At 39.5% G+C, this 18,328-nt stretch overlaps 1 protein-coding gene across 3 annotated transcripts in view; it reads left to right on the top strand.

Moving 5' to 3' along the window:
- The first annotated feature begins 1,174 nt into the window (after positions 1-1,174).
- The window catches only part of ELOVL4 (ELOVL fatty acid elongase 4), a 32,255-nt gene continuing 15,101 nt past the window's right edge, over positions 1,175-18,328 (top strand). Inside the window, exons 1-2 of one of the 3 annotated variants that reach the window (XM_063813219.1) lie at positions 1,754-2,150; positions 6,360-6,402. Coding sequence is in view for 1 of the 3 variants with exons in the window: in XM_518601.7 (XP_518601.2) it covers positions 1,608-1,707 (100 nt within the window). In the remaining 2 variants the exon portion in view is untranslated. Of the gene's footprint in view, positions 1,708-1,753; positions 6,403-18,328 lie in introns of those variants that run through there. The other 2 variants (XM_518601.7, XM_063813218.1) reach the window with 2 other exon arrangements.

Here is an 18,328-nt window from a genome sequence, read left to right as displayed (position 1 = left end):
AAAGAAGTCTGTGTTTGCTTTAGTTCGGCAATAAAGTTCCTGCCAGTCACAATAATCCTTATTATTCTCTGAAAGACATGTTATATTTTTGTCATCATAAATATTTATTAATTACTGTTTATAGCACTGGGTTAGGTACTCATTAAGCAACCAAAAATAATTCTTACCATCTAGGATGCTTCCAATATAAAATATAGACAATATATAACCAGGTCAATTGGGAAATAGATCATTTCAGTATGATAAAAGATAGTATTCACATTAACAGTGTGAAAAGGCAGGAACAATAAGACACTTGACTCACTGGTCTTTAAAATGTAGCATCCAAAATGAGCAAGTGGAGAAAAGGTTAAACAAGTAGGTGACACATTTAAAAAACAAGTAGATGAAAAGGTTATTGGACTATTCTCAAAAATCTTGTTTTATGTGAGAAACCATCAAATTATGAATTCCAAGTACTGTATTTTTTTTACTTTTCAAGGGTAGGCTCTCCTATACCTTATCTAAACAATTTTTCAAAATAGCCACAATTACTTTGTTTTCCTCTCTACACTAAATTGCCCTTTGCCTCTTGAGCGATTATCTTTTTCAGATTCACCTCAACTTCTTCAGGTTCAAGCGGACTTCACTTGTAAGCCCCTCTCGGTTCTCCCTCTTCTCTGAACTACTAATGGCCTAATTTAGCACAATTATATTGCTTTGTTCATTCCATGTATAGTAAAAGAGTCTACAAAACACATGCAAGCATTCATGCAATTATATGTTGATTTGTTCATGGGTCGGCCCCAAAGTCTATTCTCCATCGCTGAAGCATGGAAGACAAATACCCTTCACTTCTTCAGAGGCATAACACATGCACTTCTCTTGTCATGGTGACAGGCATGTGCTGGTGGAGGTCAAAGAAACAGGAACACAAGTGAAATCGAGGTGAGTGTCAGGTAAGGACCAAAGCACCACGCCTACCTCATCTTTGCCCACAGAACACCCATTCTTCCCGTGTCCTGTTTCCCAGGACGTATCCGGGGCGGATAAGAAGTCACCCGTGGGGAGGCGGTGAACTCCTCCGCAGGGGCCGATGCCCGGGACAGGGGCGGGGAAGGCTAATGAGGCGACTTGTGCGGGGAGGGGCCAAGGAGGGGCCCAGGTGTCCCGCTCCCGCTCGAACGCGCGCGCCTGCGCGAGCCCAGTTCGCGTCGCACCCTTGAGCGCAGCATCCCTACGCCCGCGAGTCCCAATACTAGGGAGGGAGGGAGGAGGGGCGGCCGGCCCCCCGCCCCCGCGCGCGGCCACGTGACGCCGGCTGAGGAGATTGGAGGGGCGGCTGCGCGAGGCTGCAGACTGGTGCAGCGCACTGTGCTGGCGGCTGGGCCTCCTCCACCTCCTCGTCTTTCTCCCGGGAACCTTGACGACGCCTTCCGCTTGGCCCTGCCTTCTGCCGCATCCCCGCCGCCGCGGCGCCTTGAGGAGCAGGAGAAGACGCGGCCGGGCCGCCGCCGTTAGAGGGGTTCCCGGCCGCCGCTCGCCCCGTCGGCCGCCACCGCCTCCGGGGTCAGCCCTCTCTCTGGGTCTCCGCTTTCTCCTGCCGCCAGCGCCCGCTCATCGCCGCGATGGGGCTCCTGGACTCGGAGCCGGGTAGTGTCCTAAACGTAGTGTCCACGGCACTCAACGACACGGTAGAGTTCTACCGCTGGACCTGGTCCATCGCAGGTAAAGCCGCTGACTTCCCCATCCTCGCTCGGTCCCCCGCGGGGGGTCACCGGCCCCTGGTCTCGCAGCGCCCGGGCCCGGCCCCACAGGCCCCCGCGCCCTGCGGCTTTCGGATGCTGCGGATCAGCGGAGGGGCCGGCGCGGGCACTGCGGTTGAGCACTGGTTAATCTGATCCGAATGTTAAGGCCTCCCCTCCCCCGACACTCGCAGGGTTTTCCTCTGAGCTCCCTCCATCTCTCATCAGCTCTCGGATGCGGGAGCTGACATATCAGATGGAGCCTGTGCAGCCAGGAGCTCCTCGCAGGAGCCGCCCCACCCTGTGCTCCCACATCTCCCGAGCTCGCCTCACTCTTCCCCGTGCACAGGATTCCTTTTAACATTTAGTCCTATTTTGTATGGAGAGCGGGCTGGGGAGGAAGGAGGGCTTCAGGGGCAGCTGAAGGTACAGGAGGTTTCTTCAGCCTCCTGGTCGCTTTGACAGAACCCTGCTAATCTTTTCTTCTATCTAGCTCCTTCATCTATAGTATAATTTGGACTGAAAAGTAAAATAATATTGTTTGGCTCCTTGAACCTTGAAGAATGTTAGTTTCCGAGGCATTTTCAACAGCAAATATGTTTGAAGTGATTGTCTATAATGGCTTTGCGCACTGCAGTGCAGTTAGGGGGAGGGGGAGGCCAAAACACCGGGGAAGAAATCAGTCTTTAGGAAGGGGGTCTCTACAGCAACACCTAGAGGTTGTCCCAGATGCCTACATATATACAGTTCTTAAATCAGCAAACTTTTCTTTAGCTGTTGCAGTTAATTTGGCAGGGCTGTCAATTGTTTGATTTATGCAGCTTTCCTAGCGTCCAACTGTGATATTATATTTTTACATTGTACTGTTTATTTCTTCATTTGCTTCGCTGCTTTTCATTTTAAAGCATTTAAAAGTCTTTGAAATCTAAAATAAGGTTTGAAGGATTTCAGAAATGATTTTACGAGGTCAATTTTTCTGGTCCTTTTGCAATATCACACTGCATCCTATCAGTGAAGGATATTAACGTTCCATCTTATGACTCTGCCTTCCCTACTTCGAAATGAAAATGTACTCCTGTAGTTTTTGTGTTTATTGTTGTTAGAGTAAATTAGACAGATTAGACAGTGGTCACAGCATGAATGTAGTCCGATACATAGGGCTTATGTTGTGGGAAAAACGTATGCTGGAATTATTTTTGTGAGAGACAAAATGATTATTTGGCATTAATACTGCATTCACTTCTTTAGAAAAGTATGTTCTTTTTCAGAAGATCTCAACTTTGACACTGGGAAATAAGCTATTTAATAAGCCATTACAGCTGAAAATGGTTAAAAGGCAGTTTTCAATGGAGTGTTTCTTCAGGTTTTTTTTTGTTTGTTTCTATGTGCTATTACACTGATGTTACACTGTACCTGCAAAAACTGGGAAAGATGTGCCCTTCCCCTCACGTCTGTGATTTCGGTTCTTTAAACGTTGCATCCGGGCTTCCCATTACACAATTGTATAGAGCTGAACATCAGACAAGTTCTTTAGCAGGTAATTGCACTTCGCACACCTAGGAGTCAGACACTGTTGAGATACTCCAGTCTCCATATAGCCAGAGCCACACCCAGGAGTTCTCAGTCCTGTCATTCCTATCCTATCCTGGAGCTTTCCTATCTCTTGAGTCTCAGAAGGAAAAATTGAGGGCAAAGTTAGAATACACCTTTCTGTGATGGTGAATTCCTTCCTGATGATGTTTGTGTAAAAAAAACACACACACACACAAATGAAACAGGAAATTTTGTGCAGTTGCCGCATGTGAAAGCTTGCTACTAGGCTTCGAAGGGCATATAAAATAATATAATATTGTGGGCCAAGCCTGAGAAGTGAGAGTAGCCCTAGAACACAAGTGACCTCTCACTAGCAGGCCGAAGGAAGGTATTTGCCTATGCTTTGACTATCCACTTACGAAACCTGAGACTGCTTCCTTGCTTTCTGTAATGAGCTACCTTATGTAGGCAGATGGTATTTCTTAACCAACAGAGAGGCTTAGTGGATATAGTCTGTTCTGCTGTACTGCTCTGTGAGGAGGAGTATTTTTCAGGTCCAGGCCGAATAGACCTGAAGTCTGTGGTGTCCCATTTACGTTTACTCTCCCTCATTCTATGCTCCTCGTGTTCCTTTTTTTCTTTTTTTTTTTTTGGACTCATTCACTCTGCTCTGATTCCACCTCTCAGCATAATTTGATGAAAATCTGGGTGGGGGATATCAAAGTAGAAAAGTAGCTTATAAGATGAGGTTAAACAAAAGTTGGTGAGTCAAATGTTTGGAAAGAAGGGGAAACAGAAATGGGCGGGATAGAAAGATGGTCTTGAGAAATAGTGATGAGTGTGGTGAAAGGATGCAAATTATTGAGGGAGAGCAAGAAATGAGGTAGGCTCCTTGTCCTTGGCTGCTCTCATTCCTAGTGCTGTAGTTACATGCTTCTTTCATTCTTTTATTAATTCATTAAATGCCATTTTGTGCTATTATATCAAATGGTGCTTTAAATATCCAAACATATCCAAAGCAATGTCTGAAAACTGGGCTTTTCAGAGGCACATATATAGCAAATACAAAATATGGTCCATAATAACGTTAACAACAAAAATGTTACTTTTACTATAGTATTAACACTTTGTACATTGGAATTGAAAGTTTGAAAGAGCTATACTTTTAGAAAAACAACAAAAATAATTTTTATTTCTCTATATTTGTAGACATTTTGAACGAGGAAATTAGCGTTGGTTTATGTTAAAGTATAGGCTGGTGTAGGACTTTATACTAGTTGTTAGTATTAGAGTAGGTATTCCATGTCATCATGTTAGTTTTTTTCTTCTATTCTTTCACTTCATGAGTACATTTAAATTATTAGGATTGGAGTCCTAGGCTCAACGTATACATCTAATAAAAGTTGTATATACATTTTTTAAACTGATGAATCTAAATATTCCCCAATCTATGAATACCCAACTTATCTACATTATTCATTTATTCATGTTTTTAATAAATGTTTAATAGCTTTTTTGCATACCTGACATTTAGCGTGTAAACACCCTAGAGAGTTAGTAGGATGCTTACGGTAAAGCCAGGTGTCTCCTGTGAGGCCATGTATCTTTTGACCATTTGTTTCTAAATAGCTGTTGTTCACAGGGTATGGGTGCTGTCTGTTGGTTGGGGGTGGTAATGATTGGCATTGGCCCTCTTTTCGCAGATACAGTACCCCGCATTTTGGTGAAAAAAATTGTCTACTTGGTAGTTGCAGTTAGAACATAACTTGCTGGGTCCTTGAATTAACTTTGGAGGGGTCAGAAAGAAGGGATGAGTGGTACAGGAAGAGGGAGGAGAGCTGTAGGATGACGAAATGTGGAAGCCAGGCTTATGATACCATTTCTTTCCGTATTTACTTGCCATGTACAGGCACAGTTCTAGGCTCTGGAAAGGAAAGGAGGACACTTGGTCACTGCCCTCATGCAGCTTGCAAAGTCTAGGGGGTCACTGTCATTCCCCTTTCCTTGATATCATGGTCTGGAGGCAGTGTGATCTGTCAGACTCAGGACTAGCTGGGGCCTAGGGAAGATCAGAAAAGTCCTTCCCTGCTCTTTTCATCTCTACTTCTCCTAAGTGAAAAGAATATACAGTTGTTTTTAGAATATTTTAGCTGTTTCACCACAGTTTACTTCCCTCTACCCTTGAATGAGGAGTTGATGTGAGTACTGTCAGAGTATTTGGAGAGGCATACTAGGGCAAAAGGTGTCAAAGGCAAGGGGAACAGCTTGACTGAAAACCATGGAAACTGGGAAGGTGCTTAAGGGTCAGGCCAGTGAGTCATCCAGGTTTGATGAAGCTGGGGGCTAGTGGGAGGGGATGTTTAACTCAGCTCAAATAAGCTGAAGTAAAAGCAGGTTTGTCTTAGGGATTGCTAGGTCCCAGAGGAGCATGTATTTTAAATATTGTACAGTATGCTTACATTAATTTTATTATTCGTCACAGTTAATGTTTAGTTTTTCATCTATGTTATTATCTAAAATAGGTTTATTTGTTTGGCTTAGCCTGGTAACGCAGTTTTCTTTGAATGTTTCTTTGAGAAAAGACATTCTGAGTCCAAGTTGTAGGCAGCTAATTAAAAAAAAAAAAAAAGAAAGAAAGAAACATCACCAGCTCCTAACATGGGATCTCCCTTGGTCACTGTTTTCAGTGACGTCCTAATTATCCTTTACTCATAAGCTCCCTGAAGCCTCTGGGATGTCCATGCCATTTTATGGTTTTTTGTTTTGGTTTGGTTTTTATTGTCTTTTCCTTCACCAGTTTGATTTTTGGTGGCAGACTGCTAGAGTTTAATAGCTAATGCTCTTATCCATTCCCCAATGATAGCATAAAGTAAAACATCCTATTGCAGATGGAATTCCAGGAGGGTGAACAATGCAGATTCTAAAACGGGTGTCAGGACACAGTTTTAACTATTTTAACTTAGATTCTTTGGCTTAGGAAGACAAAGTTTTAAGAATTATGCAGATAATTATATCAGATGGCACTTTTGTAAACTTAAGAGCCACAGAGCACTTGGTCATCCTTTAAAAATTCAATTTGTTTTCTTATTTTTTTTGCTCAAGTCCTGTGGATAATGTCACCTGTAAATGATTTAACATTATTAACGTAAGTATTTTCATTTATTAAGCCACTTATTATTCTGAATTAGGCATATATTAGCACACCGAAATGAGTAGTGTAACAGTCTATCTTTTTTCACTTTAGATGTTTTTTTTCGTCTTCATTATCAGGACATTTTGCCTGTTAACAAACGAAGGTACTATTGTTTTATTTTCCATTAGAATATATATTTTAAAATCACGTGGGTTTGGATTTCAGAAAGAAGATGGGAGGAAACACATGGCCTTTTAAAGCCAAGGTCCACATTAACTTTCTCGCTTGATCCTTCAGTATTCCCCTGCCCAAAGACCTGCAGCTCTAGCCAACTGGCATAACTCACTGACCCTTAAGTAAAATGTGTACATGTCCACCTTTATGTTTCTCATCCCACCATTCCCCTTGCCTTTACCCACCTTTTCCCTGTTTACCTCTCCAGATACCTTTTACCAGAACCCAGTACAATAGTCCTCCTTTGCAAAGCCTTTCTTGTTTATGGTACCCTGGAGCAAGTTGTTGTCTCACAGGAGCTCATTGTCTTTAGGAATTACTCACGTATTTCCTGTGCCATTCCTTCTATGACCCTAGTGTCAAACTGTTTAAATTTTCGTTATTATTTACCACTTCACTCCTTTGTATCTTTCTCTCCAACATCAGAGATTATCACATATATTTGTTGATATGATATGTATCAGGAGATGACCCTCTTAATCTAGCATAATTTTGAATCATGATATATTGTGGTTGCTAAACATGAATAAGGCTTTAGACCACACTAAATTACAGAAGGTTTTTGTTTTTGTTTTTCATAGAGTGGGGATTTCACCATGTTGCCCTGGCTGCTCTTAAACTCCTGGTGTCATGTGATCTGCCCACCTCGGCCCCACAAAGTGCTGGGATTACAGGCACAACTGTGCCCGGCCAGAGAGTTTTTTAAAAGAATGATATTTTTTATGAGTTGGTCATTAATTCAGTTGCTGTTCACTAAATTTAATGAGTAAATCAGGCCATTAAGTCATTTAGAAGCACAAAACAGATAAAAAATGAAGATTCCAAGACATATAAAATCAGATATGATTGTTCTCTTCATTGTCTGTGCAGAAGCATTGCCTTGTGTGGAAGTGAGGAGGGCAGTGTGGTATAGTGAATGGGAAGAATTCTGGACTGGGATTTAGATGACCTAGGTTTTAGTCCTGGTCTGCTGCTGATTTGCTCTGAGAGTTTGGACAAGTTCCTTTGCCTTCCCAATTCTCAGCATTGTTCTTCTGTAAATTAAGAGGGTTAAATTAGGTAATCTGTAAGGTCCTACCTGACTCTAAAAGTCTAGATATAGATATCACTTTCTTTATTCTTGGAATAGGTAAAGCAATTTCAAATAAATGTACATTTATCAGGGATTCAGAAACCTCATTCTTTGTAGTAAATAAAATTTTTTTCCAGCAAAACTGTTATCAACACTGCCTAAATAGTACAAATAACAGATTCTTATTTAGTCCTTTTTACTTTTTAAAATTTGCTTTATAAGAAATAGGTAGAGGAATAGAGCAACAAAAGTATAGAGATATTTAAGCGTCTGTTTTGAAATAACATTGCTTTTGTTGCTGTAACACTATACCTGTTTAATTATCTGGATTCCTTGAATAACCAAGAGCCAACTATTTTATCGAAAACAGTAGCAATAATATTAAAGAATAAAATTATCTCAATTATATATTACATTTATTTTGTGATACTCAGCTTTTGAGGATGGCATATTATGTCGTTTTAGGCAAGTTATTCATGACTCTTTGGGTCTCTTATTTCTACCTGCGCTGTGAGAGGGTTGAACTACATAACCTTTAAGGCTTAGTTTATTGAATCCTTATAACATCTCCTAAAACAGCAGCCTAGATATCAGTCTAAACTCAGTCTTCATATTTTTCCAATAGAAAATGTGAAATTTTAACATACATCATTACAAATGATTTTCTATTATAAACACTTTATATATGAGCATTGTTTACTTAAGTTTGGAAGTATGGCTTAAGATTTTTGTAAAATTGATAAAAATATGTAGGTCTTACAGAAGAGAAAACAAAAGAAACTAAATGGTTTTGATATAAGTATGTTCCTTAACTAATCAAAATACAAATTTTTAAAATCTTTTGCCATATATTTTTCTTCATGAAATATTACCATTTGTAAACAAATACCTTAGTATGATGTTTTATTTATGATTATATTGTATTAGAGTAAAATTTTTGGAATTTGAAAGACAAATGCATTAGTCCACTGAGGAAATCAGTTACTCACTGTCAGGTATAATCACATAAAAGCATTTGTGATTTTGAACTGCAGAATTCCAAGGAACAAGCTTTTCTGTTTTCATTTTTATTCCATTGGGCTCGGTACCGTTATTATCCCCATTTTCCAGTTGAGTAAACTGACTTTCCCTGAACCTGATTCATCTAATACTAACCCTGTCAAATTAAATCCCAGGGTAACCAGCCTTCAGCTTGAATCACACATTGATTCTCTCATCTGTGTTAACTGTCTTTTCTCCTTTACAGCTTCTGAATGTGTTCTTATTTTTTGCTTGCTCTAGGAAATTTTATAATTTCTCTCACTTTCTTCCATTATTATGATCTCTATTCAGGCAAACTTGCAACGAAAATTCTTTTTCCCTCTGCTTTTTAACTCTGTCCTCCATTCTTTCAGGCTCTTGGGTAACTGTTATAGAACTGAGTTAGAGGAAACATCTTGTTTTAACCCTGTGCTGAACGACTCTCAGGGCACCTGCTCCCTCATACCTTGAGACATTGCAGCTTTCCCCTCTTTCACTGGTGAAGGTCTCTGTTCCCTCCTGTCTGCCCATCACATTCTGACTTCTTTGCCATTTTTTAGCCCAGCCTCTGTCTTGTCTACCTCTGCATTCTGCAAAAGCTGCCCTTTCCTCCCATTCATCCAGGTGCTCTTCCAAACTCAAACCTTCCATCCTCTTTTTTGAGTACATAGGGGTTAGAACAGAAATTTTCCCTGCTAATCATGCTGACTATACAGGAAACTGATCATACTATTCTTCACTCACCACCTTCAGGATCTGTTTGTTTCTAGAGTGTGTCTCAGATTGTTCATTACCTGCCTCATTTGTCCAGTTGTATTTGAAGGGCCCTTCTCTTCTAGTTCTGCCTTTTTCACCTCACTGATAGACATGGCTTGAGGAATATATTACGCATCGTATTTTAGATTTGAACCTAGGAGAGGCCTTTAAGATGTATAGAGTTTACTCTGTTTGTTAGAAATAAGCTCTTTCCCAGACTCTTCTTGACAACCGTTGTCTACAGTTTTCATTGAAAATTTCTTTTAACAAATGTTTTGAAGACTCTTACATACCTGACATTGTTAACAGAGATACAGCAAGGAACAAGGGCTGTAGCATTGGCCCTCGTGACATTTATAAGAAATGGAGGAAGACATTGACTATTTCCTTAAGAAAAAGACTGCAGTTACCCTTTGGGGTACTTGCAGTGTACAGTGTGACATACTAATAGGTAACCTTTTTGTGTAATCAGTAAAGGCAAATGGATTTTTAATATCACTTAGTATATTAGTGGTGATCAGTAGCCAGATGTTTAAAAAAAAGGAATTAATTTGCAACTGTTGGTTTTAACAAATTAAAGGATGGATAGTTTTAGGGAATAGTATAGTACAGACTTCTTGGTGTCTTGAATATACTCCTGAAGCTGCTCAATATTTAGCGATTGTTAGACTTGTGTTCTTCTTTTGTTTATGGTAGATTAAACAAATATAGATGGTTTTAGAAGATGAGGAAGTGGCTGATTTATTCAGATAGAATCTAGGAAGAAATCAAGTCAACTTTATTTTGTGACTTAATTACATGTTAAAGTAGGCTCACATTTCTGAGTAGACCAGAGCAGTGCTCCTTAGACTTTAATGTGTAAAGTCACTGTGGAATCTTATTAAAATGCAGATTCTGATTTAGCAGTTCTGGGGTGAGGCCTGAGATTCTGCATTTCTTGTAAGGTTCCAGGTGATGCTTTTCTGCTGGTGCAGGGACTCTACTTTGAATAACAAGGGAATGGAGTATTCCTAATTTGTTTTGCAATCTACTGCTGTGTACTGTTACGGAAAAAGAAGAAGTTTTAAACGTGCTTAAGTTATTAATGTAAAAATCAAATGCTAGATGTATTTAGATTTAATTGTTTTTTATCCTAACAGGAATTTTGTGTGTCTTCTAGAACCGTATTATATTGATCAGTAACTGTTGCTCATTTTACCTGAATCAAAAGGGCCAATGATTTGGTTAATCTTATTATCACCTTCACTTTACACATGCGAAAATAGTGGCTGTGAGTTTCAGGTTCATCATCATGGGGCTAGAAAATAAATGACAGAGCTAGAATTTAGGTTTTTAATTCAAGTCTTGTCCCTCTGCCTGTATCAAGCTGCCTCTGCTCCATGTGACTCCCCTTGCCATCATCTAAGATGATTTCCTACTGTATTCTTGTATACCTTTTCTTTAGTTCTTCTAGGGGTTTGGGTGTTCTAAAATTTTTTTAATTACTGTTTTTTCTTTTGGGAGATTATAGTAAAACTTTATTACCTTAGCTTACTTGGGGAAGATAGTTCATTCTGACTGGTGGAGATCCTGATTTGCAAAAAGCTTTAAAAGAAATCAGAAAAAAATTGGTCTATTAGAGGTTTTTAAGGAAGTTGCTTTAATAAACATACTGATAATTTGTTGTAAGTATTAATTATAGTTGTTTGTATATTAAGTAGAAGTTACCTGGGTTAGTTGAAAACTATTAGATTACAGGCATTTTATTATTTATTAAAATCTGGTTTATATTGTCATGAAAAGGAGTTTTTAAAAATAGCCTCTCTAAATAATTTTAAAAATCAGAGTGAGAATTTGTATGTATTTTATCTCCTGAATAAATAAATACAGAATTATAAAATGTCTTCTCAGTCTATGTCATAAAATGTTTTTTTATTCTCAGTGTAAACTCTTCTAAGTTTAATTATTCATGGTAATTTTTATTTAATTTGGTTTAACTTTTCTCTTTGAAGATAGACGAGAATTTAGTGGTTGATCAGTGTCAATAATAATGAAATGCCAAAAATTATTGAACTCTGACACTGTGTCAGATGCTGTATACATGTTGTTCTATTCCTCACAACAGCCCTACTATCATCTATAAGGCCAGGGGCATTAAGTAACTTCTTGGGTTTATTCAGCTGGTAAGTGAGGAGTCTAATGCTGGTAAGTCTGATTTGAGAGTCCATATTCAGAATATAGAACTCTCTAGGTTGAGAAGAAAAATCCTGGAAGACATTGAGGGGCTTGACTTTTAAGGGGAGGGGCTCGGATTATCTCTGACATGAGACATACTTTGTGAAGATGTAAATTTGGGAGAGAATAGGCTGCAGCAGAAGGGAATGCATGATGTCGTGGTATCCATGTGTGCTAGGAACCTTCGCATACTTTGGTTCATTTAGTTATCACATCTTAACCCTATGAAGTAACTATTTCCTCATTAAAAAAAGAAAAAGGAAGAACAGTTGGTTTTCCAGCTATAGATTCTGTTCTGCACCCTTTCCTTTTGGAAATTTCTCGATCTTTGTGACATGGTTTTCCCTTTTCCTGCCTCTCTGGCTTATTTGCTGCCATTTCACCCACTCATCTTCAACTGTCCTCAGAGTCATTCCTTTTTCATGTTATTCTCTCACTGCACATGCTCCTTCCCTTGTGACCTCAAACTCTGGTGTGATTGTCATTGTCAGTGACCCCTCTGTGTGTCCACAGCCCTGGCAGTTCCTCTGCAGCTCCAGAGGCTACTGGACGCCTCCACCTAGCTGTCCCAAAAGTAGCTCAGATGCGAGATGTTTAACATTCACCTGATCAGTTTCTCCCAGATCTGCTCCTCTTCCTTTACTCTGTTCTGGATCATGACTTCACTGTCTGTGTTGCCAGATAGACCAGAAATCTGGGAGTAATCCTGAACTTTTCTTTGACTCTCTTCTCTCACATCCACAACAGTCATGGAGTCTGTAGATTTTACCCACGAAACCTTCGTATCTACCTATCCTGTTCATTGCCAGCGCAGCTCCCTGACCCAGGTTTCCATCATTTCTTATGTCCTAGTGGTCTCCAAGTCTGCCTGCCTGTCAGAATCACCTGGGGGAGCTCAGATCATAGTGTCCAGTCCCACCCTCAGAGATTTCGATTCAGTAGGACCTGGGAATCTATAATTTTAGCAAGCACATGATTCTTACATGGGTAGTCTAGTGGTAGACAAGTATTGAGAACCACTGATGCAGTTGGTTTTCCTGCCTCTTGACATATCCCCTTCCCCTCAGTCCACACCCCACTGCCTCTACCATGATCTTTTGAAAGCCAAAACTGGCTGGGTGTGGTGGCTCATGACTGTAATCCCAGCACTTTGGGAGGCTGAGGTAGGTGGGTTGCTTGAGCTCAGGGGTTCAGGGCCAGCCTGAGCAACATGGCGAATCTTCGTCTCTACAAAAAACACAAAAATTAGCTGGGTGTTGTGGCATGCACCTGTAGTCCAAGCTACTTGGGTGGCTGAGGCACGAAAATCGCTTAAGCCCTGGAGGTGGAGGCTGCAGTGAGCTGAGATCATGCCACTGCATTCTAGTCTGGGCAACAGAGCCAGACCCAGTCTCAAAACAAACAAACAAACAAACAAACAAAAACAATCAAATATCTCTTCATTATCTACATGATAAATTCCAGCATCCTCAGTGTAGTTTGTAAGACCTCCTAGGGGATAATCACAGTCATTTCCTGCCCTCTTCCTTTGTATATATCCTCTCCATCATGTCTGCTTAGTTTCCAGATTGTTTTATTTCTTGCTTCTGGGCTGTTTATACATTTACTTCTCTCAGGGTATTCAGATATTCTCATTTGCATATATCTTGTCATTGTACTAAGGGAACTTTTGTAGGTCTTTCTAATTCTGCCCCCTGAAAAAAGACTTTTCTCCCTGTCTGCTTGTCAAATTCCTCTTCTTTGAAAAAAAGTTCAAATGTCTGTGTTTATACCCTGCCTTCTCCCCTTTTCTGTCCTACCACTGTTCATAAGACACTCCTCTGACATAACACTCATCACACTGCATAGCAGTTGAATTCTCATGTCTGTCTCTTCCTCTGCTAGTGGAGCATTGAGAGGTCAGGGACCAAGTGATCTGGCCAAAATCACTTTGCTGCAAAGGAGTAGTATATGACTTTGGAGTATATGACTTACCATCTATTCCACCATGCTATGTGATCTTAAGATAAAAATCAGATTTAAGAATAAAAACTTATTGGTGGAAGATATTCAAGGGAAACCCCATTTCAGGTGGACTCTTTTTTTTTTTTGAGAAGGAGTCTCTCTCTCTCTGTCACCCAGGCTGGAGTGCAGTGCGTGATTCCAGTTCACTCCAACCTCCACCTCCCGGGTTCAAGCAATTCTCCTGCCTCAGCCTCCCGAGTAGCTGGGATTACAGGCGCACACCACCACGCCCGGCTACATTTTTTTTGTATTTTTAGTAGAGACAGGGTTTCACCATGTTGGCCAGGCTGGTCTTGAACTCGTGACCTCAAGTGATTCGCCTGCCTCGGCCTCCCAAAGTGCTGGGATTACAGGCGTGAGCCACTGCACCCGGCCCCCTCATTTTTTATAAAGGAATAATACGCAAATAGTAAAATTGACTCCTTTTAGTGAACAGTTTTTGAGTTTTGACAAACACATAGTTACATAATTATTACGTAACCTTTTAATAAAGATAAAATTGTATGATTGCTGAACACATTAAATCAGTCCCTCTTGGCATAAGCTTTAAAAATCAGTATCAAAATATTTTCATTACAAACTATTTATTAACTCTTTAAGGGTCCACAAGGGTTAAGGTGTAATGTGCCTTAGTAATTCTCATAATTAAAATAAAGGCTTTTGCTCCTGAGCTCAATTTGCTATGATATTTGGCTTTATATTTGCTTAAATTTCGTTCAAAACTATGATGGGAAACCCATTACCAAAGGAGACAACTCCTTCTGTGTACAAAAGGGAAAGACCCACTGGTTAGAAATTTCCTGAATTCAGGTGAAATTTACTTTCCTATAACTTATGTTGGTTCTAATTCCGCTCTCTGAAAATGGAGATTAAATCTGATTTCTCATAAGTTCTCTTAGTATTTGCTGAGGCCTCTTTCTCTTTTCCAGGCTTTAGTCTTTAGTCTTTTTCCCTTATTCTGTGTCATGGCTTTGAAGCATTCATGATCCTGGCCCAAGTCTGCCAGATGCTGCACCTAATGAAGTGTAAGACTTGGCTCCTTTGAGTAACTCTTGTCATTCTTTCTATTGAGGGAACTTTTAAAAGTCTGTCTTATTTTCTTTCCCTTGAAAGAACAGTCTTAAAATATAGCATTTGTATCTATAATTCAGAAAAAAATCGATGGGAAATTCTCTCCCTTAAGATTAAAGTACATGGTGATTGAGTAGTGCCTACAACAGCTGCTAGGTTACACGAGGCTCTTGCTTTACCTGCAGTGGCAAGTCTCTTGACCTCTCTGAATCTCATTTTTAAGATAAAGGGATCATTTCTAAATCTAAAATTTTATGATTCTAGTTTAGGTAAAGGTTTACATGATAACGTGAAAGGCTTAAAATGGTTAATAGGCTCAAAATAAGAGCAAATTTATTAACACATGAAGGTACAAACATGTTAATAAGCATATTAATAGTATAAAATATAAAAATAATTTGATAAACAAATTTGATAATTTGATAAATTTGACGAGTCCATTTATATTTGTGTCATTTTTTTCCCCCTCCACCCCACCAAAACTTTCTAAAGAGAAATTCCCAAGAATGCTACATAAAACATATTTGGATCTTTGTACTATTTGGCGGCAGGGTTTGACTTCAGTGGTGGTAGGAGAGGTAGGATTTTAGTCGAAGTTTTTCAGTCTTTTTTCTTAATGAATTAATGACATGGAATCCCACTGATAACTGTGTAGGATTAGGATGTTGACAACATAATAGAAATGTATCTCCTGTCACGCTAATATGTATAATCTACATTTGGATTCAATACATAGCCCAAATGAGAGGATTTAATTTAGCTGTAAAATATTAATATATATTTTTAAACGTTCGAGTTAATGAAAATATGGATAATTTAATATATTTAAAGTTTACATAAAATACATGAAGCATTAGTATTCATGATTTTCCTTTACTGTTTTAGCCCCCCAACCTTTTTTTGGTTTAAAACTCAGGTGGAACTGGTAGTAATGATGAATTTTCATATCATTGTATGGCACTATTGTGACACAGCCCTTTTTAGTGGAAAAGGAAACATATGAAAGAAATATAGAATATTTGCATCTCATCAGAAGCACTAAAGGAAATATTAATGCAAATACATGCAGAAAAACAAACATAACTTGTATAGTATTATAACATGTAAAGACATGGAGGAATTTCATCCAAATATTATTAAAAGGTTGGGAATTGTTATGCTGTGGATTAGGGGTTGACAGTTACTGTAGCTTCCATGATAATCCTGGGAGGCTGAATTTTTGAAAGCTCTCTGACCCTGTTGAACTAGAAGGGCTAATCTGAGAACAGTATGGTGTAAAATGTGGCCTTTTATAGGCTGAAAACAGGGATTTGTTAAGTGGTTGTTGAATGAATGCATGCCTTGCATTGTTGGGCAAAGAAGTGAGGGCATTGCTTTTTTCCCCTGGAGTAAGGAATGAAGTAAAAGGTCATTGAGCTTTATAGAGCACATATATTCACTAAATACTAGGTTGATGAGTTGTTGACTTGAGGATAAAGTTATTATGCCAACATAGAGGAGGATCTGGGAAAAGCTCTAAGAAGGGTTCTTGGACACTGAGGAAACCTTGAATATCAACAAATGCACTTTTGGATTTGGCAGAAAGGATAGAGAATAGAGGAATAGTGTGAAAAAATTATCTACTCTTTATTTATTCATCAAATATATTTTTAGGTACTTTGATAGGCCTTGCAATACAAGAATGAAACACCCAGCCCCTCTTTTCAGGGAGAAAACAGTTTAAAAGAAGGTCACTGGACAGTGTAATGAGTGCTGTAATGGAATAGTAACATGTGCAGGTGCTCTGGTCATGCAAAATGCGTCCCCTGACCAGTTAAAATTTTCTTGATCCAGTTTTCCTCACCGTTAGTCTATTCTTCTTCCTAATAATTATTTTTAAAAGTAACAATTTTCAGAAGTTAAAATAAACCTAAATGATCATGTAGTTTGTTACTGCTCAAAAGGGGATGGTCCATGGAATAATGGCATAGCATCAGTTAGAGCTTCCTGGAAAATGTGGTCTTCTTAGAAATGGGCTGCATGGGCTGGGCATGGTGGCTCACGCCTGTAATCCTAACACTTTGGGAGGCCAAGGTGGATGGATTGCTTGAGTTTAGGAGTTTGAGACCAGCCTAGGCAGCATGACAAAATCCTGTCTCTACAAAAAATACAAAAATTAATAGGGTGTGTTGGTGTGTGCCTGTAGGACCAGCTACTTGGGAGTCTGAGGTGGGAGGATGGCTTGAGCTCAAGAGGCTGAGCTTGCAGTGGACGGAGATCGTGCTACTTTACTCCAGCCTAGGTGACAGAACGAGACTCTGTCTCAAAAAAGAAAAAAGAAAAGAAAAGAAATGGGCTGCATATCTGACCCACTGTCTCAAAATCTGCATTTTTACCATGCCCACCCGCCCCCCTCCCCAACCTGGTGATTCGTTTTCTCATTGAAACTGGAGAAGCACTAATCTGGTTCACCTACTTCCCATCCAGTTTTATAGATGGAGGAAATGAAGATAGATTGTGCTCCTAAGGTCCTATGCACAGTAGCAGAGCCAGTGTTAGAACTCAGCCAGTCAGCTGGTCATGGTGGCTTCTTACTAGTGCCTCTTTCCTTCTCTCTTTTGGAAATTCTCTGTTGAATGAGACAACAACAGTGCACCACACTATATATAAAAAAGAATGAGCATTTTTATTTACTTATAATTTGTGGCATCAGCAACTCAGGAGGCTGAGGCAGGTGGATCACTTGAGCCCTGGAGGTGGAGGCTGCAGTGAGCCATGTGTGCACCACTGCCCTCTAGTCTGGACAATAGAATGAGACTCCATTTCTTAAAAAAAAAAAAAAAAAAACAAAAAAACCCAGTCACCAGTCTACTTACTGGTAGGGTCTTGTGTGCTTTCTCTGATGCCTCTGTTATTTCCTATTTCTCTTTACTTTTTTACTCTTCTATTGGCCTCTATTAGTGTTTCATATTGTAAGATCTTCAGCTTCTCACTAGTGTCTCTTTCCCTCTCTCCTGTGGTAGTCCTCTCTTTAAATTTCTCTGTTGAATGAAAACGAACAGCATACCACACTGTACATCAAAAAGAATGAGCACTTTTACTTACTTTTAATTTCTGGCAGAGGTTTGGACCTATTTCTTTAATTTTTTTTTCTACCCGCTACTCAGAACTTTCTTTGAAGTCAGTAGGAATTCTGTGTGTGGTAAGGGTGAGAGATAATCTATGATGTTAGAAATTAAAATCTCCTCACAGATACATTTATCTTCCTTTCTTTGTTACATGGAGTATGGCATTAATCAGAGTACTTTTGCTCTTTGTATAAGTCTCATGGGAAAAACAGCACCTGCCTTAAAGTTTGTGGAAAAGAACAGGATACCACAGCAACTCCTTCTCTGTGACCTAGAACAGAGAGTTTGTCTAAATGTTTCTTCTCTAATATAGGGGGTTTGTCTAAATCTTTTTTTTTATAATATAGAAAAAGAAATACCTAAGTAGATGCACACCTCATGTTTTATAGGGGGCCTTTAGCATAGAAAGATATGATCATAGAATGATAATGAACATAAAATGATAAAATGCCATTAAGAA

Source organism: Pan troglodytes, chromosome 5 (assembly GCF_028858775.2).
Source record: "Pan troglodytes isolate AG18354 chromosome 5, NHGRI_mPanTro3-v2.0_pri, whole genome shotgun sequence".
Classification (NCBI taxonomy): domain Eukaryota; kingdom Metazoa; phylum Chordata; class Mammalia; order Primates; family Hominidae; genus Pan; species Pan troglodytes.
Note: the sequence above shows the minus strand (reverse complement) of the source record. Positions and strands in the feature narration are given on the sequence as shown.